The sequence below is a fragment of the Palaemon carinicauda genome, chromosome 8, assembly GCF_036898095.1.
Source record: "Palaemon carinicauda isolate YSFRI2023 chromosome 8, ASM3689809v2, whole genome shotgun sequence".
Classification (NCBI taxonomy): Eukaryota; Metazoa; Arthropoda; class Malacostraca; order Decapoda; family Palaemonidae; genus Palaemon; species Palaemon carinicauda.
Window position 1 is genome coordinate 155,885,698 of NC_090732.1, and position 24,140 is coordinate 155,909,837.

The window sequence follows — 24,140 nt, forward strand, 5'->3', positions numbered from 1 at the left end:
GCTGATTTAACGATAAATTCGAGCCCGATGTTTCTCCTCTGAATAGTTGGCCCCCATGGAAGTCTGAAGTTCTACGAAGATAGACCTTAAGGCATTCTACGGGACATAGAGATGCATCTTCTTTCAGAGGGCAGATTCTCCAGGGACCCCACCTGTTGGTGGGCAACTCGTTCTTAGCGAGAAACGTAGGGTCCGGAAACAGGTTCAGTTCTCCCCCATCCAGGAACTGAACTCGGCCCTCCTCTCTCGAGAGGGCCACAATCTCACTAACTCTGGCCCCAGAAGCAAGGGCAAAAAGGAAGATCACTTTTTGAGTCAGGTCCTTCAACGCACATTCCTCATTATCTAGTAATGAGGCAAAATGAAGGACTTTGTCTAACGACCATGAAATAGGCTTTGGAGGAGCTGATGGTCTAAGCCTAGCACAGGCCTTTGGGATCTTATTAAACATCTCGTTAGCGAGGTCTACCTGGAAGGCATATAGAATGGGTCTTGTTAGAGCTGACTTACATGTAGAAATTGTGTTCGCCGCCAGCCCCTGTCCGTGGAGGTGAATGAAGAAGGATAGGCAGAACTCCGTAGAGATCTCGTGCGGGTTCTTATCTTTGACAAAGGCTACCCATTTCTTCCATGCAGATTCGTACTGCCTCCTAGTAGACTTACACTTGTATTCTTCCAGGAAGTCGATACTATCTTTCGAGATTCCGAACCGTTTCTTCACCGCTAGGGAGAGAAAATCATGAGCTGCAGGGTTCGGGTTTTCTGTAATGAAGCGAAGACAGTCGACATCTGGACTTGCTGGGACAGAACTGGGTCCGGGAGTGGTAGAAACCTCAGTCGTAGTTCCAGAGCTAGAGGGAACCATACACTGTTCGGCCACTTGTGGGCCACTATTGCTGCTACTCCCTTGAAGGATCTCAGTTTGTTGAGGACCCTCAACATCAGATTGTGAGGGGGAAACAGGTAGATCCTGGACCATCTGTTCCAATCGATGGACATCGCATCTATTGCTTCTGCCGAGGGGTCCACGTATGGGGACACATATTTCGGCAGCTTCTTGTTGTCCTTCGTCGCGAAGAGGTCTATCTGCAGTTCTGGGACTTGTCTCAAGATGAAAGAGAATGATCCTGCGTCTAGGGACCATTCTGTCTCTATCGGTGTCACCCTGGATAGAGCGTCCGCGGTCACATTCCGGACTCCTTGAAGGTGAACTGCTGACAGGTGCCACTTCTTCTTCTCCGCCAGTCGGAATATGGCTAACATTACCTGGTTGAGAGGTGGGGATCTCGATCCCCGCCGATTCAGACATTTCACAACCACCTCGCTGTCCAGTACCAACCTTACGTGGATCGAGTGACGTGGGGATACTTTCTTCAGGGTAAGAAGTACTGCCATAGCTTCTAGAAAGTTTATGTGAAAGGTCCCAAATAGCTTGGACCAGATTCCTTGCACTTTTTTCCGATGGGAGTGACCCCCCCACCCTACCTTTGAGGCGTCTGTGTGGATTGTCACTGACGGGGGGGGTGGCTGAAGAGGTAGAGACCTCTTTAGACGACTGGCTTGAGACCACGGTCTGAGAAGAGAACGTAGTCGAAGTGGGACCGGTCTCTTCAAGTCCCTTCGCTCTTTCGATGCAAAGGTTCTCCATACTCCCGCTGCATCTTTTAACTGTGCTCTTAGCACTGGGTCTGTTACTGATGCAAACTGAAGAGAGCCCAAAACCCTCTCTTGTTCGCGTCTTGATATCCTCTCGGAACCTAGAAGTCTCCTGACAGACCCCGCTATTTCCTTCCTCTTTGACATCGGGATGGAAAGACGGTGTGACACTAGATCCCAGTGAATTCCCAACCACTGGAACCTCTGAGCTGGAGAAAGACGAGACTTCTTTCTGTTGATCATGAAGCCTAGATATTCCAGGAACTGAATCACTTGTAGGGAAGCTTGCAAGCATTCTGCTCTGGATGCTGCCCACACCAACCAATCGTCCAGGTAGGCTACTACCTGGAACCCTTTTAGGCGTAACTGTTTGAGAGCTGCGCTCGCAAGCTTCGTAAAGATCCTTGGGGCTATGTTTAGTCCGAAGGGCATCGCCCTGAAAGCGTAAAGCTTTTGTTGTAGCTTGAATCCTAGGTAGGGGGAGAGACGACGACTTATTGGAACGTGCCAATATGCGTCTGACAAATCGATGGAGACGGTATATGCCCTCTTGGGCAGTAAGGCCCTTATGTGTTGTAACGTTAACATCTTGAACTTGTGGTTCACTATGAACTTGTTGAGTGGTGACAAGTCCAGAATGACTCTGAGTTTCCCCGAGTCTTTCTTGGGAACACAAAACAGCCTCCCTTGGAACTTGATGGACTTTACCCTCCTGATCACCTTTTTCTCCAACAGATCTTGGATGTACTCCTCCAAAACGGGGGTGGAGTGTTGGAAAAATTGAGGGCACTGGGGCGGAGTACTGTACCAACTCCAACCCAGTCCATTTTTGAGAAGGCTGTGGGCCCAGGGATCGAAGGTCCAGCGATCCCGGAAATACTGAAGTCTCCCACCTACCGGCGACACTTCACTTTGACTGCCCTGCAGTCTTGCCTCCCTGGCCGCGACCACCTCTGAATCCTCGTCCCCTAGAGGGGCGTCTTGATGACCCTCTAGCTGCTCCTCTGGGTCTTGCACGAAACGTGGTCGACTGTCCCTCAAACACGGGATTGAATGCCGGGGAAGCTGATGACATGGCTTGGGGAACCCATTGGAAGGTGGTCGGGGTCTGGGCTACCAGTTGTGGAACCGGAGGCAAAGCTGGCTGCTGCTGCTGTTGTCTTTGCGGTTTGAAGGACTTGGCTGGACGGGAGGAAAACCTTGACTTCTTCGCCTTTCCTTTCGGCTGAGGGCCCTCATCCGGAGAAGACTTCCTCTTAAGGGACAGGCCCCACTTCAGGAGAAGATTGCGGTTCTCAGTGGCTGCCTTGTCCACGATCTCTTTGATCACGTCCTTGGGAAAGAGATCTTTACCCCAGATGCTGGATGAAATTAGCCTCTTGGGTTCATGCCTCACTGTGGCCGAGGCGAACACAAACTCCCTACAGGCCCTCCTTGCTTTAACGAAGCAATAGAGGTCCTTGGTTACTGTGGCCAGATGGATTTTGGCCATAACCATGAACATCTCTGGCATCTTGGGGTCGCTAGCCATCGTCTCCATGTTGGTCTGGAGAGACATCGAGGCTGCCAGGCGCTCCTTTGTGTCCAATTCCCTCCGTAGAAGGAATTCCGACAACTTGGGAAGGTTTTCGCCGAACTGCTGTCCTGCAATGTCGGCGTCCAACTTCCCAACCGAGAAAGTAAGGTGCACCTCCTTCCAGTCCTTATTGTCCATTGGCAATGCCAACGATAGAGGTTTACATTCCTCCAAAGACGGGCACGGCTTGCCAGCTTCAACCGCCTTGATGACGGCCGCAAACCCCTTTTGCATAAAGGGGAAGGCCCTAGCCGGGGAGGATACAAAGGAGGGGTGCTTCTTACTCAAGGCGGCAACCTTTGAGTTTGAGAACCCCCTCTCCTTTAAAGCAGCTGTCAAAGTGGCTTGAGCCTTGGAGTGATCCAGAATAATCACCTCCTTTGGTTCCGTCTCCTCCTTCGAAGCCGGCTCCTTCTTCAAACGGACATAGCAGTCCGGGTAGGCCCCTCTACTGGGCCAGAATTCCACCTCCTCAAGGGGAACTGAGCCCAGTTTCTCCGACATGACGATCTTCCCAATCGTCATCGGCATGTGCTCGGCATATCTCCACGGGTTGGCATCCGAGCACAGAGGAAGGTCCTTAACGTTGAGCTTCTTTGGAGGTCCACGTGATGCTGTGATCTTCTGCATCTGGAGCTCCAAAGTAGCGGCCTTCTGATTATTCTCCCTCTGCATCTGTTGGATCATACCAACGATGGAAGAGAGAGCCTGTCCAAGCTCTGCTGGAAGAGCGGACGAGGTAGAGGGGATAGGTTCAGGGACCTGAACCGGCACGTCTGATGATACGGGAACCTCTTCCTCCACGGCAATAGGATCTCGATCCTCCTCCTCGCCCTCTGCGAGGAGATCCTGCTCCGCACGATCGGACAAGTCGGACATCTTGTCGTCCAACTGGATGTCCTGCATGGCGTCAGCGACATCCGCCTCCACTGGAATCTGGATCAGAGGGATCTCCGGCCGAGGCTGGGGAACAACAGCATCAGGGGAAGCCTTGGGAAAAAGGTATGCCCTCATCTTCTCGTTAGGAAGATAAGGTCCAGTGGTGTTTTTCTGAAAACCCCTTACCCATAAGCGAAGCCTCTCCCTCGCTGCATCTCTTGACTCCGCCGACCTAGGGGATTCAAAAGCCTCTGATAGCAGGTTAGTACATACAGCACATACCTGCGGATCCCAGTAACGATGGTCATCATTGGAGGCTGCACAAGCCGCGTGCCTCCTACACGAGGCATGTCCGCAAAAGTTCTTACTGCGGACATTGCAGAAGACACTATCACACTTCGGATGCTCCTCCTGTAAAAGAAGAAAAATTTCCATGAATATCAAGTGAATTTCAATTCACATGTAACAAATGAGTATTCAACAAGAATAAGGGAAAGACACCTACTTGTGAAACCCACACAAACACCTGTGGAAGCCCACCAGCCAAGTCACATAGTTAGTCTTTACTAGAATAACCAGAGAACGTATTTCCAAAGGAAATTAGGTGTAGCTCACACCTAAGGTAAAATATTACTATTCCGGCCAGGGATAAAAGAATTATCTTTTATCCTTGTAAGGCGACACCAGGTGATTGTACCAGTAACACAAGTAAGATAGAAAAGACAGTGTTGTAACCTACTACATCATGAACTCCCTTGGTTGAATATACCACCAAGAGGGGACTGATACAGTACCTGAGGGTGGTGTGCCAGCCGGCTATTACCGATCAGCACCCCCCCCCTTGTTTTTCGAAAGGTAGATCTCAAGTACACAACATCAGATCACCTTTATTGGGGAGAACTCCAGATCCCATGCCTGAACCGGCCGGCAGTGGTTGCCGGACCGTAGCCACCCGGTTTGCACTGCGTTGCCGGCCATCATTCTTAGTGGCCGGCTGACTGGGCAGTGTCGCAGGCCGGCCGGCAGCAGTAAATAAACCCTGCCGGCTGGCCCCCACACTAGGCAGCGCTCGGCTGCCGGCCCCACTTGTAGTGGCCGGCAGATGAGCAAGAGACCGGCCGGCAAAGGTATATACCCAACGCCGACCGACAGCAAGAGAACTGGAGAACACCCCTCCCCACCGACGGCCGGCCTGTAGGCCGGCAGACGGCAAGGACAACACATACTAAGACAATAGAATGAGTGCCGGGTTAAGAGACTATGAGTCTCTGGGCCCGGCACCCGAAAGAGTGCCGAAAGGAAGGGGAGACACTAAGTCAAGCTTCCTAACCGCTGCCTACTGAATCTTCAGACGGCAGCGATGGAGGGACCAAGAAAGGACCGGGCAGCACTCGAAGTAATGGTCTCTGCCGGTCGGCACACTTTGCCGGCCGACAGGAGACCACGTCAGTTCCTCATCCCAACCTAGGCTAGGCAAGGATGCAGGCGACTGACACAAGGAACGGGAAAAAAAAAAAAAAAAAAAAAAAAAAAAAAAGGGAAGGACAGAGGGTCCTATCCAACCTTACCTTGGTTAAGGGTCATTCCTAACTAAGACAGTTCATCTCAGTTAGAGAAAGACCCGAGAGGGAGGCCGGCACTACTGGCTGCCTCCCAAGAACCACGGCAAGGAAGGAATTGCCTTTCCAGAAAAGGGAACATATCCCGAGACCGGAACGGCAATAGGACAGTCTGATGAGTCACCGAGTAAAGGGATCACTACTGGAACCCAACAAGGTGGACCAAGGGGATAACCCTTAATGCCCGAGTCAGTCAGCAAGGGAGACTCTGCCCCATGCCAGACAAACCGGGCTCAGACTAAACACTGTTGTACTGTCCCCCTCTGAACCAATACAGTTGGAACGGGAAGGTACAGTACTACTCCAGCATAGATATATTTGAAGATTAATTCAAATAAACCACTAGAGTTAAGCCTAAGGCTTAAACAGAGGGAAAGGGTTTGCCCCTTCCCCGAAGAGAAGGGAGCAAACGGGGAACAGATAATATTATAATGACCTAAGACAACCTAGCCTAGGCACTAAGAGAATCGATTACCTAATTCACCGAAACTCACACCAATACTATCTTGGAAGGTACTCGAAAAGGACTTATATGTATAACGTTGCCTAACGCTTAAAGCAATAAAATCACATTTGGAAGACTAATTATCATGCAGGAAGTACATAGGCCAACAACTAGCCTACGAAGACTAGTGTTGGCAGCCTTAGCAAACTTCGCCAGGCACCTACTATCGCATCATAACAGAATTCCTAAATAAGCTAAGTAGCTAATATTTAAGCGCAAAGGGGCTGGGAACGTCGCTCTTGCTAACAAATAAATCCTATTCTAGCGAGCGACAGCATCCATGATGCCTCCAGCAGGCAACAGCTCTTGTATCAAAGATAACTCTTTTAATTACTTTAATTTTAACCAAGAGCCTACATTTATACATAAAAGAGATAGTACTCAACTTATCCGAGGTAGAAGAAGTTGGAGAAAGCATTATTAAGCGAGAAAATTCCAAGATTGGGTAGAAAACAGGGAAAACACACCGAGTCGTAGAGCTACGCAAAAAGGAATACAGATGGCGCCGTGAGCGGCGCAGGGCACGCTTTCGAAACGGGGAGGAGGGATGCCTTATGAACGGCTCCCCCCTTTCTTATCGTTTTCGTTTTCTTGCCATTTTACCCCTACGAAGTGTTAACTCTATTCGGGGTATAGATTGCTATGAGGCGTGTCAAGAATACGTCCACTGATATTTACGATATCCCTAAGGTCTTTTTTAGGGATACTCGCTCCAGGAGTTAGAATTCTGGGTACCTGAAGGTAAATTCTCTGGGAATATCGCCGTAGTTGTAATATACCCTAGGAAGCTGCCTTTAAGGAACTTCCATCAGGACGACATGGCTTGAGCCCAAAAATATATATATATATATAAAACGGATTTTGAGCGAAGCAAAAAATCTATTTTTGGGTGAGATAGCCATGGCATCCTGATGGAAGGTTCCTTATTGGTAGCTTCCTTGGGTATATAACTACTAAGATATTCCCAGAGAATTTAACCACAGGTTATCACAGAATTCTAACTTCTGGAGCGAGTATCCTAAAGGTTTCCCTTTAAGACACCGTATATCAACAGGGGACGCATGTATTAACGCGCCACATAGCTATCTGCACCCCACATAGAGTTAACACTTTGATGTGGAGGGGTGGAGAATAGCTGGGGAGCCGTTCCACAGCTATACTCGTCCGTGGCTACTTTTGGTACTCGAAACGTAAACAAACGGGCGCCATTGCTAAATGACGTCACGTCCGTCCTCATCCTGATGCCAGTTGCTTGCCGATCACCATGATACAGCAGGACAGGGTGGGGCCTGAAAGGCTGGACGAAGTAGCAGGGAGGGTCCATCAGGACGCCATGGCTATCTCACCCAAAAATAGATTTTTCGCTTCGCTCCAAATCCGTTTTTTGGGCTCAAGCCATGGCGTCCTGATGGAAGAATACCAGAGAATCAATGTATCGTGGTAGATTTCCCCTTGTAGCGTAAGTGCCGAGGGCTTTGAATAGGGTAAGCATAGTGACCTCGATAGAGGTTCCGTGGGAATGAAACTTCCTGCCTCCCTTGGCAGAGAAGTCCCAACGGACCATGCTGAAGATCAAAGTGGTCATCGAAGGGCTACCCACCTTGCGGGGAGAACGTGAAGAACTCGGAGACAAGACAGAATGGTTGATATTAATATAGGAACATTCTCAATGACAGACAAGTGGTGGTTAAGCACTGTATTTTGTAACAAGAGAACGGTCTGGTCTCGAAGGTATAGCGCAAGTAAGTATTCAGTTAGGAATATTACATAGCATAGGTGAGTATATAATATGGATTGAACCTATTATTCTTCATCATTTTTTAAAGAAAAAAGGGATAATGAAACTATGACTATGACGCTCAAGTAATAAAATAGAAATTTTATTTCACAATTGCAGAATATGGTAAATAAATGCAATAAGGGATGTAAAAGTGATTTACAATAAATTATAATGTACATAGTAATGAAAGACTTCCCTCTTGAATCTGAAAGAAAATTTCAAATTATTAGAAGGCACAGGTTCCAGAGGAATGTCAGTCTTCAATAAGGAAAAAACACATCATGATCTAGGCATGCGGCACTCATGTGACGACTATGACATTTCACCTTGTAAAGAACAGTCTATGAAAAAACACTAAGTGTCTCTGAATTCACTACGTATCACACGAGGGTCAACATAGGCACCCGAAGGGTTAAAGTCCCAAGTAACTCACTGTTCTATGCAGAGTTAGGTGCAGGTTTCATAACACTACCTGCGGCTACCACGAAATGTTTGACTTCATGCACTTGTTTCGCGTAATGCTTGAAGAAAACACGCGAGGATTTCCAGCCAGTGAAACTCTTGAGGCTTTCGAAATTCATGCTCTGAAAAAAATTCAGAGAGGATGCGACTTTTCTAGGATCATGACCTGCGGGTGTACTGTCAGGATCCGCTCTGCGAATGAAGTAGGTGATTTTCGCTCTTAGTTGTTTTAGTGACAGGTCGCTACCCGATGTTTTTCCTTTGAAGAGTTGGCCTCCACCAAAGTCAGAAGTTCTACGAAGATAGACCTTGAGGCTCTCTACTGGACATAGAGAGGCATCTTCTTTCAGGGGACAGATTCTCCAAGGGCCCCATCTTTTGGTGGGTAGTTCGTTTTTAGCGAGAAACGTCGGATCCGGGAAGAGGGTAAGGTCTCCTGAGTCTGTAAACAGGATGCGACCCTCGTCCCTTAATAATGCCACTATTTCGCTGACTCGGGCTCCTGAGGCGAGAGCAAAAAGGAATATAACTTTTTGAGTCAGATCCTTGAGAGGGCACGAATTATTGTCCAAGTTGGAGGCAAAATGGAGCACCTTGTCCAGGGACCAGGAGATAGGTTTTGGTGGGGGTGCTGGGCGTAGACGAGCACATGCCTTCGGCAGTTTATTGAAGAAGTCGCTGGACAGATCAATCTGAAAGGCGTACATTAGTGGTCAGGTCAAGGCCGATTTGCAGGTAGAAATCGTGTTGGCTGCTAAGCCCTGTCCATGAAGGTGAATGAAGAAGGACATGCAAAAATCAATGGTGATTTCCGTAGGATTTTTTGCCTTGATGAATGAGACCCATTTCCTCCAGGATGATTCGTATTGCCGTCGTGTGGATTCGGTCTTGTATTCCTCGAGGAAGTCTAGACTTTTCTTCGAGATCCCAAACCTTTTCTTCGCGGCTAGGGAGAGAAAATCATGAGATGAAGGTCCCTGACTTTCGATGATGAAGCGAAGACAGTCGACTTCTGTACTTGCTGGGAGAGAACTGGGCCCGGAAGAGGGATCAGCGTGGGTTGTAGCTCCAGGACTAGGGGGTACCAGTTGCTCCGGGGCCACTTGGGAGCCACAAGGGCTGCTGTCCCTTTGAAGGTTCTCAGTTTGGAGAGGACTTTCAGCAGAAGGTTGGTGGGAGGGAACAGGTAGATCCTGGACCATCTGTTCCAATCCAGTGACATGGCGTCCACTGCTTCTGCCTTGGGGTCCTCGTACGGGGCCACATATCGAGGAAGTTGATTGTTGTCGCTCGTTGCAAAGAGATCGATCTGAAGTTCTGGGACTTGGTGAGAGATGAAGAAGAAGGATCTTGCGTCTAGAGACCATTCCGACTCTATCGGGCTTGTTCGAGATAGAGCGTCCGCCGTCACGTTGCGGAATCCTTGTAGGTGAACTGCAGACAGGTGCCATTTCTTCTCTGCCAGACGGAAGATTGGGAGAAGCACCTGATTTATCTGGGGCGATCTTGAGCCTTGGCGATTGAGACATCGAACTACCACCGAGTTGTGCAGGGTTAGACGAATATGGATCGAGGAAGGCGGGGAGAGTTTCTTCAGAGTTAGAAGGACCGCCATGGCCTCCAAGATGTTGATGTGAAACGTCTTGAATAGGGGAGACCATGTTCCTTGAGTCTGTTTTTGGTGGGAGTGACCTCCCCAACCCTCCAGCGAAGCGTCCGTGTGGATGTTGAGTGATGGAGGTGGGTGTTGAAGAGGGATGGACCTTTTCAGGGCCTTTGCTTCCGACCACGGCTTTAGGAGTAACCGAAGTCTGTTTGGGAGCCGTCTCTTGAGGTCTCTTCGAGCGATGGATGTGGAACGTCTCCAGACTCCCGCGGCATCCTTTAGCTGTGCATGCAGCACTGGGTTTGTCACTGAGGCGAACTGTAGAGAGCCTGGAACTCGTTCCTGCTGACGTCTTGAGATCCGTTTGGATTTCAGCAGTCTTTTGACAGACCCTGCTATTTCCTTCCTTTTCTTCTGAGGAATGGAAAGGCGGTGTGACTGAAGATTCCACTGGATTCCTAACCATTGGAACTTCTGAGCTGGAGAGAGGCGAGATTTCTTTCTGTTTATCTCGAATCCCAAGTGTTCCAGAAACTGGGTGACTTTGTTGCAGGATCTTAGACAATCTTCGGGCGATGGAGCCCAGACCAGCCAGTCGTCGAGGTAGGCCATCACCTGGAAGCCTCGGAGGTGGAGCTGTTGAATGATGGCGTCTGCCAGCTTTGTGAAGATCCGTGGGGCCACATTGAGGCCGAAGGGCATGGCCCTGAAAGCGTAGCTTTTCCTTTGGAGTCGAAATCCTAGGTAGGAGGAAGCGTGGTGGTTCATTGGAACGTGCCAGTAGGCATCCGCCAGGTCTATGGAGACCGTGTAGGAACCCTGAGGCAGAAGGGTCTTTATCTGTTGAAGAGTCAGCATCTTGAACTTGTTGTTCGCTATGAACTTGTTGAGGGGGGATAAGTCTAGAATGACTCTGAGTTTGTCGGAGTCCTTCTTGGGGACGCAAAACAGTCTCCCTTGGAACCTGGTTGACTTTACCCTCCTTATCACCTTCTTGTTCAAGAGTTCTAGGACATATTCTTCCAGAAGGGGGGTTGACTGTTGGAAGAACTGCTGGAAGGTTGGGGGTGGTTGAGTCCAGCTCCAGCCTAGACCCTTCTTGACGATGCTGTGTGCCCAGGGATCGAAGGTCCAACGATCCTGGAATTGGCGGAGTCTTCCTCCCACCGGAAGCACTTCATTGCTTCTGGTTTCCCGAGGGTTTACTACCTCGGCTGCTAGCTCCCTTTCCTCCTCTGCCTCTGGAGGGACGGCGAGATGCATCTCTGCCTGCACCTCTGTTTGAGCCTCTACCTTTGGGACGAAAGGTAGTTGACTGTTGCTCAAAGGCAGGGGTGAAAACCGGCGACTGTGACAAGACCGGTTGGGTGACCAGCTGAAAGGTCTGCTGTGGCTGAGCTGCCACTTGGGGAGTAGCGGATCCCGGACACTGCCGTCTCTGTTGACGTTGCTGGGGTTTCGGTTTTGTGGGTTTCCTCTTAGGTTGAGGGCCGTCGTCCTGGTCCTGAGAGGATTTCCTTTTCTTCGACATGCCCCACTTGTGGAGAAGGTTCCTGTTCTCCGTGGCGGCCTTGTCGGTGATCTCTTTCACAAGGGAGGAGGGAAAGAGCTGCTTACCCCAGATGTTGGAGGAAATCAGCCTCCGGGGTTCATGTCTCACTGTGGCACTGGAGAACATGAATTCACGACAGGCTCTACGAGCCTTCGTGAAGCTGTACAGATCTTTTACTACGGTCGCCAAATGTGTTTTGGCGAGAACCATGTAGTAATCAGGGACCCTAGTGTCACCGGCCATGACTTCGAGCTGTACCTGGAGGGACATGGATGCGGCGAGCCTTTCCTTCGTGTCATGTTCCCGACGAAGGAGATGGTCATTAAGTTTTGGGAGGTCTTCGTTAAACTGACGGCCAGCGACGTCAGGTTCTAGTTTTCCCACCACAAATGTTGACTGGACATCTTTCCAGTCTAACATCAGGGGGAGTAGTCAGGGAGAAGGGTCTGCACTCCTCCAGTGCAGGGCAAGGTTTTCCTTCTTCCACTGCCTTATGTACCGCAGTGAAGGCCTTTTCCAAGAAGGGGAGGGTCGCATCGTCTGGTGCGTCGTAGGTAGGGTGCTTCTTGCTAAGCGCCAGAAGTTTCGAGCAGGTGTAAGCCCCTACTTTTCACTGTATTGGCCAGCATAGCCTGGGCCTTCGCTAGATCGAACACTATAACCTCCTTCGGTTCAGTCTCTTCTTTAGAGGCAGGTTCGGATCGAAGTCGGACGTAACAGTCCGGATACGCCTCAAAGTTCGGGAAGAATTCCACTTCTTCCAGCACAATCGAGCCGATCTTCTCGCTTATGAAGATCTTGCCCGTCGTAATTGGCATGTGCTTGGCATACCTCCAGGGGTTGGTATCTGAGCATGCGGGGAGGTCCTTAACCGAAATCCTTTTCGGCTGCTTCGAACTTCCCATGTTGGACCTGAAGAACTCATGCGTCTCGCGGAGTTACTTATCCATGCGAGCCTCAAGCATTTTGAAGATCTCCTGGGTGTTGGATGGGGTAGGATCCGGGGTAGCAGATGTAGACGGGAGTGATACGTCCGTCAGTGTAGGAGTCGGTGTGGGGGTGGAAGGTGGAGCGACCTCCTGCTCCGACTCAGGGTATTCCACCTGGTCTTCCTCATAGTCCAGTTCGTCGCCCATGAGGTTCCTCTCCGTATTCTCCGACACTTCTGACATAAGTTCCGCGTTGTTGGCATCCAAACGGCACTCAGCATGGACTGAGCCATGACTACGTCCGGTTCCACCGTTATCTGGACGGTGGGGATCTGATCCTTGGGAACCACTGAGTCTGGGGATGCCTTAGGGAAAAGCAAGGCCCTCAAGTCTTCGGTGGCAAGGTATGGTCCGGTGGCGTTCTTCTGGAAGCCACGCACCCACTTGCGTAGCTTCTCTCGAGAAGAGTCCCTAACCTCCGCTGAAGGAGGATTGTTGAATGCCTCCACCAGGCAGTACTTGCAGACTGTACAGTTCTGCGGGTCCCAAACCTTCAGATCGCCTTTCTTATTGGCGCAAGGGGCATGGGTCCTACACACCGTGTGCCCGTAGAAGTGCGGGCGCTTCACTCCACAGAAGTTGTGGTCACATTTCACATACTCCTCCTGTAAGAGAAAGAGAACATGAGTATATGGAAGTCATACAAATGACTTATATTATTCTAAAGTTAAATATTAAAAAGTTAACTTTAACTTAATCTTAAGTAATTAATAACATTGTGATGTTAGAGAGTGGAGCGGGAAATGAAGTAGATAGACATATACTCCTTGTATCCCGCCCGGCTGGTTACCGTAACCTTATCCATAGGCAATTTGTTTGTGGCCGAGGACACAAGGCTGAATCCTTCATAGATTGCCAGGGAGGCAAAAGGAATTCTAGCAGGAATTGCCTAAGATGTAAATCTGGGACTGAGACCACTCAGGCCATTAAAATGGGGGTGTAGAAGACCCCATAGGGCACGGTTTCCGGCAACCAGCCGTGCTAAGATACACACAGCATGCTGGAAAATTGTGATATGCAAGAAGACAGCACGGCTATTAATAGTGCGGTAAGACAATACCTATCTATTTAGGTAGCCAAGCCATCTGGTTGCAGTGTAGGGCTATCAGCATGGTGTTGATAGCTGGGAGCAGGAGTGCAAGTCTCTTGGCGTCTCCTGTAGGCGCCGGCAGACCGGCGGAACGCCGGAGGCCGCTCCAGCAACGTTTCTGGCATTAGTGAAGACATATAGAGAAGTCAGGAGTAATGCCAGGATGGCGGTCACCGGCACAGCGGCGGCCACCGGCACAGCGGCGGCACGCCGGCGGGAGGCGACGGCTCCGGCAGCCAAAGGCTGCCAGCTTGGTAACAGGGTTATAGGATAGGGAAAGTGGCTATAGCGAATCCGTACCGCCGGCAATGGATGCCGGCACGCCGGGGGCTGGCCCGATGGACGGACGACTGAAGCTAGGAGGTATGAGGGTAGGCCATCAGCTGTACACCGACGGGACGCGGCAGCCCTCCGGCACACGGAGGACTGTCGGCCAGGGGGGAACAAGGAATGTGTCACCAAGGGGGAGGGAGGTATCGCCGGCAGTAGAGGCGGCAAGGGACCAGCACCAGGATAGTGAAAAGAGACAGAAGGAGGGATGGAGGGGTAAGGACATGAACCCCATAGCATCCCCCCTGAATGGGTGTACCCATGATAGAGGCTAGTCCTATCACCCAATGGCAGGGGGCCGCAGGCGGCCGGGAGCCAGAGTAGCCCAAGGGGACACCCAAGAGGGGGGAGAACCCCTGCGGACAAAACGCATCCAGTGGCTAACCCCATAGGACACTATGAAGGGTATATGTACCAGAGCGGACTGCACACAGGGACTCAAGATAGCCCTGTCACTCCACCCTAAGGAGGAGTTGTAGGACAGGGGACAGATGGGTATAGGCTAACCTAAGTATAGGCTAGGCCATACAAGGGATAGGTGGGGAGGGGAGAAGAAGCAGGATCTTCCATAGGGGAGGCTCTGTACCAAAGCGGCCACCAAGGAAGGGAGGACGCTCCCTAGCCTAAGATAGGCAGCCTGGCTGAGAACGGTGCATGGGTACCGTTTCAAGCAAGGCACAGAACTAGCTCCCCCCAAGGCCTAACTTAGAGCAGGGATGTTACACCCTAAGCTAGGAAGGCTGGAAGACGTATCACAATTGCAAGGAAGGTCAGGTAACCTAACCTCAGCAATTGAGGAAGGGCAGGCCGTTCCTCATTCTCGGACGCAACCCTAAGGGGGGATCATTCCCTTAGGGAGGACAGAGAAGCGATAGGTACTCTGGTATGAACTTGATCCCCTTACGTGGTAGGGGGAGCAAGGCTACACAGAGGGAATGCCCTAAGGCAGGGGGTGAAGGGAGAATATAGGGGTCCTACATTTAGGTTAGGTTAGAAAGGCACACTATCAAACCTATCCCCTATATGGTCCCTGAAGGCAAAAACACTTGCATCACAGTAAACAGTATCATAAAATAATGCCACTATCTTCATAACTTAACCTAGGATCACTGTAATATATCATGCATGAACCCTGGTGATAGGCGCTCTTGCCTAGGGGCTAAGCTAGCGATCTAGTATGGGGTCAGGCGATGACCGACAAAAAAGCGTCAAAACACGATATATGAAGTTCCTAGCTATGAAGACTAAATAATTAATAGTATCAATTAGTTAATAAGGCCGGAATAAGCTGTTCAGGCTAGCTAAATAACGCATGCAGGGTAACAGCGACGCCATAAAATGGCGTGTCCGGTAGTAGCACAGCTCTGCCAGAAAATATAAAATATCTCAAAAAGTAAAAGTTACTTTATGGTCAGAGCTTATTTAAACAATACTGGAACCTGGTACTCAACTTTCCAGAGGAAGGCGAGGCCGAAGGTAGCGACATAACGAAGATGCAAGCCGATGAAAATAGCACAAGGGAAAATCCGTCATAGTAAGGCAAGCTACTAGTAGAAGGATGAGGACGGACGTGACGTCATTTAGCAATGGCGCCCGTTTGTTTACGTTTCGAGTACCAAAAGTAGCCACGGACAAGTATAGCTATGGAACGGCTCCCCAGCTATTCTCCACCCCTCCACATCGAAGTGTTAACTCTATGTGGGGTGCAGATAGCTATGTGGCGCATTAATACATGCGTCCCCTGTTGATATACGATGTCTTAAAGGGAAACCTTTAGGATACTCGCTCCAGAAGTTAGAATTCTGTGATAACCTGTGGTTAAATTCTCTGGGAATATCTTAGTAGTTATATACCCAAGGAAGCTACCAATAAGGAACCTTCCATCAGGACGCCATGGCTTGAGCCCAAAAATATATATATATATATATATATATATATATATATATATATATATATATATATATATATATATATATATATATATATATATATATATATATATATATATATATATATATATATATATATATATATATATATGTATTTCTATATATATATATATATATATATCTATATATATATATATATATATATATATATATATATATATATATATATATATATATATATATATATATATATATATATATATATATATATAAGCTATAGTAAAACAATCCCAGGCACTTACGAACTGGTAAAATCATTGGTTGAAGAAAAAAACTGTATTTTCATAGAATGGGAGAGTCGAATAAAATTAATGCAATGAGTGCAAAGCATAAACATGCAAGCAAAATCTCACCGATGTCAGCATAACACCATCATCATCCCAGTCAAGGTAAGCTTGTCGACGTGAAACCTTCTTATCGCCACACTGAAAATAAAACACACACAAAACGTTAAGAACATTATTACTGAATAAAGTATTTTTCTGAAGAAAAAAAAGAATCACCTTATTTGAGGCTATACAGTACTTTAATAATGAAACTAAATAGGAATTTACAAAAGATATATAAAAATATATATATCTACATATATAATATATATACAATTTATATATATATATATATATATATATATATATATATATATATATATATATATATATATATATATATATTATATATATATATATATATATATATATATATATATATATATATATATATATATATATATATGTGTGTGTGTGTGTGTGTGTGTGTGTGTAGTATATATCATAAAAATACATCTTACGTATATATATATGTATATATATATATATATATATATATATATATATATATATATATATATATATATATATATATATATATATATATATATATATATATATAAACATATATATAATGGATTTTGAGCGAAGCGAAAAATCTATTTTTGGGTGAGATAGCCATGTCGTCCTGATGGAAGGTTCCTTTAAGTAGCTTCCTAGGGTATACTTGAATAAAGTGATATTCCCAGAGAATTTAACTTAAGGTCTCCAGAATACTAACTCCTGACGCGAATATCCTTAAAGTTTTCCTTTTAGAATATCGCATACAGTAATATCAGGGAACGTATTCTTGACACGCCACATAGCAATATGCACCCCGCATAGCGTTTACGCTTCGAGAGGAAAAGTGGCAAAATAAAAGAGGAGCCGTTATAAAGTTCCCTTCCTCCGTTACTGCTAAAGTACCCAGATGGCGCTATAATAGCTCATCCAGATGGCGCTATAATAGCTCATCCAGATGGCGCTATAATATCGCCGCCATCTTTATTCCTTGTAGCGTTAAGCCAGTACTTATGGATATAGTATTATTGGGAAGGATCTTGCCAAGGCCTTTCATAGAAAGGGGGGCGGGTCCATCAGGACGACATGGCTATCTCACCCAAAAATAGATTTTTCGTTTCGCTCAAAATCCGTTTTTTTGGCTAAGGCCATGTCGTCCTGATGGAAGTTTACCAGAGCATTAATGTATCCGTGGATTTCCCAGTTGTGCCTTAACCCTCAAGACAATATTTCCTTGGTCATGTAGACCTAAGAGACCTATGACATTACCGTTATATGTCACTTCATCTAATCATAGACTATGTTAGTGCTTCCTGCCCCCTACAGGGAAGAGTCAAACTAGACTCGGGATAAAGTCTCGAAGTATGCATATTTCATATGACCTATCTAGCAATCAAAAGGGCATACAGGTCTCACTGTATGCCTTTAGCCAAAGTTTGTATTTATAAACGAACCCGAGTTCATGTCAGCCACCATAGCATCTGAGGTATATCCGCTATATACCGCAAAAGACAAGTTTGTATCTTGTATCAAAACAAGTTAAGTCTCGCTAGAAAGATTTGTTTTCATATAGAAACAAAGTTACTACCTTTGCTCAATATTATTATGCAGAATAATAAGGAATAAAAGGAATGCTCACACATAACTTTATTAAAAGTGTTAAGGGTGAAATAAGATGCACGAAATAATTAATCATTTATTGTCAGGCAATAAAGAGAAATTCAGCAAACATTTCATAATAATATAGGAATGTAAGTGAAATAAAATTTTTCAACATAGACACTACAGAATAAATCAGAAATACTTGTTTTATTTGAAAACAAAATGTTTTGCCACTCCAATGAAAATTTTATAAATTTTCTAATGTCTTTCTGAGAGTTCTGTCTCTACACTTGTGTAAAAAACACACGGCACTCACTTAGTGTTCAGTCTATGTTTCATCACCTTTGTACACTGGAACAGTCCATAATGTCACCTTGAGGACATTTTCACTCACCATGTTGCACTATCATGTGGCCACATGTACACCCTTAGAATTAGAGTCCCACATAATTCGCTGTTCCTCGCAGCACTAAGCGACAGGTTTTAGTACACTACCTGCCGCCACCACGAAACATTTTAATTCTTGCACTTGCTCCGCTTAGTGTTTGAGAACCACTCTGGATGACTTCCATCTAGTAAACAAGCGAAGGCTCTCAAAATCCATGAGCTGGAAAAAATTTAGCAAAGAAGCGACTTTCCTAGGATCATGACCTGCGGGAGTACTGTCAGGATCCGCTCTGCGAATGAAGTAGTTGATCTTCGCCCTTAGTTGTTTTAGGGATAAGTTTGAACCTGATGTTTCTCCTTTAAAGACCTGTCCTTCCTGGAAGTCTGAAGTTATGCAAAGACAGACCTTTAGACTCTTTACTGGACACAGAGAGACATCTTCCTTTAGAGGGCAGATTCTCCAGGGCCCCCACTTCTTAGTGGGTAGCTCATTCTTGACGAGAAACGTTGGGTCGGGAAAGAGATTTAGCTCTCCAATTTTGGCAAACTGGATATGGCCCTCTTCCCTAGAAAGGGCCACTATCTCACTAACTCTAGCCCCTGAGGCTAAAGCAAACAAGAATATAACCTTTTGAGTCAAATCTTTCAAAGAGCAATTATCAATGTCCAAGCTTGAAGCGAAATGTAGTACCTTATCCAAAGACCATGAGATGGGCCTTGGAGGTGCTGCAGGCCTGAGCCTAGCACAGGCCTTGGGGATTTTGTTAAAAATCTCATTAGACAAGTCTACTTGGAAAGCATAAAGCAAGGGTCTAGTCAAGGCTGATTTACAAGTAGTTATCGTGTTGGCTGCTAAACGTTGTTCATGAAGGTGAATAAAGAAAGACAAGCAGAAATCCATCTTGATTTCCTTTGGGTTTCTTGCCTCGACAAAGGCCACCCATTTCTTCCAGGATGACTCGTATTGCCTTCTGGTAAATTTTGACTTATATTCCTCTAAGAAGTCTATACTTTCTTTCGAGATCCCAAACCTTTTCTTTACTGCTAGGGAGAGAAAATCATGAGATGAGGGTCTTGGGTTTTCTGTAATGAAGCGAAGACAGTCGACTTCAGTACTTGGAGAGACAGAATTGGGTCCAGCAGGGGAATCAGCCTCAGCTGTAATTCCAATATTAACGGGAACCAGTTGCTCCGGGGCCACTTGGGAGCCACTAGGGCTGCTGTTCCTTGAAAAGATCTCAGCTTGTTGAGAACCTTCATTAGCAGGTTGGATGGAGGGAACAGATAAATCCTGGTCCATTTTTTCCAGTCGAGGGACATGGCGTCCACTGCTTCCGCAAGAGGGTCTTCGTACGGGGCCACGTATCGAGGAAGTTTCTTGTTGTCGCTCGTCGCGAAGAGGTCGATCTGCAGTTCCGGGACTTGATGTAAGATGAAGGAGAATGATCTTGTGTCTAGGGACCATTCTGACTATCGGAGCTATCCTGGATAGAGCGTCCGCTGTCATGTTGCGGAACCCTTGAAGGTGAACTGCTCATAAGTGCCATCTCCTTATTTCCGCTAAACAGAAGATGGCCAACATCCCTTGGTTGAGTTGAGGTGATCTCGAGCCTTGACGATTCAGAAATCTCATTACCACCTCGCTGTCTAGAATTAGTCTTATATGGACTGAAGGGAGAAGGGATAATCTCTTCAGTGTGAGGAAGACTGCCATGGCCACCAGAATGTTGATATGGAAGGTCTTGAATAGAGAGGACCAAGTTCCTTGAACTTTCCTTCGATGAGAGTGACCTCCCCATCCTTCCGATGATGCATCCATGTGGATGATGACTGAGGGTGGAGGTAGTTGCAGAGGTATTGACCTCTTGAAGTTCCTGGCCTCCGACCACACCTTGAGAAGTGATCGTAGCCGACTCGGTATTGGTCTTCTTAGATCTCCTCGAGCGTTTGATGCGTATCTTCTCTAGACTCCTGATGCATCTTTTAACTGTGCTCTTAGCACTGGGTCTGTCACTGATGCAAACTGAAGGGAGCCCAGCACTCTCTCCTGTTGGCATCTTGAAATCCTGTTGGATTTTAGAAGTCTCTTGACAGATCCCGCTATCTCTCTCCTCTTCTTTAATGGAATGGAGAGGCGATGTGACTTTAAGTCCCAATGTATGCCTAGCTATTGAAACTTCTGAGCGGGAGAGAGTCCAGACTTTTTGGTGTTCATCTTGAATCCTAGATGTTCCAGGAACTGGATCACTTTCTTGGATGCTTGCATGCAATTCGTCTCGGATGCTGCCCACACCAGCCAATTGTCCAGATAGGATACCACCTGGACCCCTTGTAGGCGTAGTTGTTGAACGACTGCTTCTGCAAGCTTCGTGAAGATCCTTGGGGCGATGTTTAGTCCGAAGGGCATGGCTCTGAAAGCGTACTTTCTTTTTTGTAGCCTGAATCCTAGGTAGAAGGAGAATTGGCGATTGATCGGAATGTGCCAATAGGCATCTGCCATGTCTATGGAGACTGTGTATGCCCTTTTGAGCAACAAGGCCCTTATGTGTTGAAGGGTCAGCATCTTGAACTTGTCGTTCTCGATAAACTTGTTGAGTGGTGACAAATCCAGAATGACTCTGAGTTTCTCCGAGTCCTTCTTTGTAACACAAAACAGCCTTCCTTGGAATTTGATGGACTTTGCCCTCTTTATCGCCCGTTTGCTCAAGAACTCTCGGGTGTATTCTTCCAGAATGAGGGTGGAGTGTTGGAAGAGCTGAGGAAATGATGGTGGAGCTGTCCTCCAGCTCCAACCTAGTCCGTTCTTGATTAGGCTGTGGGCCCAGGGATCGAAGGTCCAACGTTCCCGGAAGAGTCGGAGTCTTCCTCCTACCGGAAGCATCTCATTTCTTCTGGTTTCCGGAGGGCTTGCCTCCTTGACCGCGTCCTCCCCTAACCCCTCTTCCTCTTGAGGGACATCTAGATGAACCTCTATTTGACCCTCTACCTTTAGGGCGCAAGGTAGTGGTCTGCCTCTCATAGGCGGGAGTGAAGGCTGGTGACTGAGTCACCACCTGCTGGGGTACCATCTGGTAGGTGGGTTGGGGCTGTGCCACCATCTGGGGCACCGTGGTCATGGGAAGTTGCTGTTGTTGTTGTCTAGCAGGGCGAGGAGGCACTCTTGGCCTCTTTGTCTTCCTCTTCGGTTGGGGACCCTCATCCGCAGAAGACTTCCTCTTAGCCGACATGCCCCACTTTTGGAGAAGATTTCTATTCTCCGTGGCGGCCTTGTCGACTATTTCTTTGATCAATTCGTTTGGGAATAGGTCTTTCCCCCAGATATTGGAAGATATCAACTACCTGGGCTCATGTTTGACCGCAGCTGAGGCAAACACGTACTCTTTACAAGCCCTTCTTGCCCTAACAAGGCTGTAGAAGTCTTTAGTTAGGGTTGCCAAATGTGTTTTGGCCATGACCATGAACATATCTGCGGATCTTTGTTCACCGACCATTGCCTCCATGGACACCTGTTGGGACAGAGAGGGCGCCAGCCTCTCCTTTGTATCTTGTTCCCTGCGCAGGAGAAACTCAGACAACTTGGGGAGGTTTTCGCTGAATTGACGTCCAGCGATATCAGCCTCCAACTTCTTGACAGAGAAGGTAAGCTGAATATCCTTCCAGTCTTTGTGATCTGTTGGCAAGGATAGGGAAAGGGGCTACACTCCTCCAGTGTAGGGCAAGGTTTCCCAACTTCCACTGCCTTAATCACCGCCTTAAACCCTTTTTCCCCAAAGGGGAAGGCCATAGTTACTGGAGCAAGAAAAGAGGGATGTTTCTTGCACAGGGCAGGCACCTTCGAATTGGTGAAGCCCCTGTCCTTCAAACTGCTGGCTAGCAAAGCCTGAGCCTTTGTATGTTCAAGCACTATGACCTCCTTAGGCTCTGTCTCCTCTTTGGATACAGGTTCCGCCCTTAGACGAACGAAGCAGTTGGGATAGGACTCAAAGCTGGGCCAGAACTCAATGTCCTAGATAAGGACAGCTTCCAGCTTCACTGAAATAAAGATCTTAGCGTTTGTAATCGGCATGTACACGAGGGAAGATCCTTTACATTGAGTTTCCTTTGAGACCCACGGGTCACTGTCAGCTGAAGAATCTCCTTCCTGAATGCAGCTTCTCTTTGTTCGCTCTTCTTCTCAAACATCTCCATCATAGCTTTGATGGCAGACAGGGTGTCGTCCGACTTTTCGGGTTGAGAAGCGGAGGACGTAGAGGGCATGGGTTCTGGGACACGAACCGACAAAACAGACACTGTTTAGACTTCATCCTCTTCCGTCTCTGGAGCCAACGTTGACTCCTCATCTCAACCTTCCGCCGGAAGGTCCTTTCTGGTGTCCTCTGACACCTCTGACATCCTCTCATCATCTAGATGGATGTCCTTCATTGCATCCGAGACATCCGTGTCCACGGCTATCTGGATGCAAGGGATCTCAGGGTGGGTGAGGCTGAGGAATAACAGCATCCGCAGATGCTTTGGGGAATAGACAGGCTCTCATGCGCTCACTAGGGAGGTAAGGCCCCGTGGCATTCTTTTGGAAGCCACAAACCCATTTAAGCAGCTTGTCCCGAGGTGCATCCCTTGACTCCGTTGTCTTGGGATTCTCGAAAGCCTCATACACCAGGTCTTTATATACACTACATACCTGTGGGTCCCAGTATTTGAGAGGCCCCTTGGAGATGGAGCAGCGAGAGTGTGTCCTACACTCCAGATGGCCACAGAAGTCCCTGCTACGCACGTTGCAGAAGACGTTGTTGCACTTCACATGGTCTCCTGTAAAGAGAGGAAAATAAAATGAGTATAACGTAGTCTATCTCACTAGATAAACTAATAAATATTATAATATTTTCCATTTTATTTTATTGCATATAGCTTAGGATAGGTAAGCTAGAAATGAAATAGGAAAGACACATACGTGTATATCCCGCCCAGCCAATTGCTGTGACCTCCCTCAATATTAATCCTAGGGTTATACTCCTCAGGAGGCCCGGTGGAAGAGTCTAGCCTATAAGGACAGAATAGTGTAACCAACACCCACTTCCAAAAGGATTAATAATGAGGGTCATTAATAACTGATCATCTATCAGTATAAAGGAAGGGAATTACTTTCCCAATCTTATAAGGTCTCAACAATAGACTGCGCCTGAAAACACAGAGTATGTTGGAAAATTTAACTACTGTATACTTTTATACTATAGTTTTCTATCTGTAGTATGCTCTATACTACAGATGTACTGGCTACTGTATATACATATACCGTAGTTGCTGCCGGCATGCAGCCGGCAAGGCTAGTACCTAAGGCGCAATTCAACTGACACAATATTGATAATTTCTATGGCCGGCGGCCCACCGGATTGCTGGCGGCTTGCCGGACACTGGCGGGTCACCAGCAGTCGGCACACTATCCCAGACAGCATTCAATGTGACTGGGTAGTGGCCGGTATACCAGACTCGGCCGGCTTTCGCCGGCAAAGTCAGATGTGACAGTGAATTAACGGCTGTCGGACCACAAGTCTAGCCTGCATCTTGCCAGCAAGGTTAGTGACCGGCAGCCGCCCAATAGGTTAGTGGCTGGTGGCACTAGCCAATAGAGAGAGAGAGAAAGCAAGGAGTGAAGGGTGATGTAAGAGCACTGTCTCACTTCCTTCCTCCGGAATGAGGGTTCTAATGGAAGGGGAGAATATAGGATAATCAAGCTTCCACCCATCCACCTCCGTGCCGGTCTCTGCCGGTCAAAGGATGTGAATGGCAGCTCAACGGAGGACTGAAGAACGCTCTAAAGCAAATGGGTCTCCT

The 24,140-nt window shown here is 47.5% G+C and overlaps 1 protein-coding gene across 3 annotated transcripts in view; it reads right to left on the reverse strand.

The window, feature by feature from the left end:
- The window catches only part of LOC137646045 (aprataxin and PNK-like factor), a 159,540-nt gene that overhangs the window by 89,938 nt on the left and 45,462 nt on the right, over positions 1-24,140 (reverse strand). For all 3 annotated transcript variants that reach the window (XM_068379192.1, XM_068379191.1, XM_068379189.1), the window contains one exon: positions 16,347-16,418. In XM_068379192.1, the coding sequence (XP_068235293.1) occupies positions 16,347-16,358 (12 nt within the window). In that variant the 5' untranslated portion in view covers positions 16,359-16,418. The remainder of the gene's footprint in view (positions 1-16,346; positions 16,419-24,140) is intronic.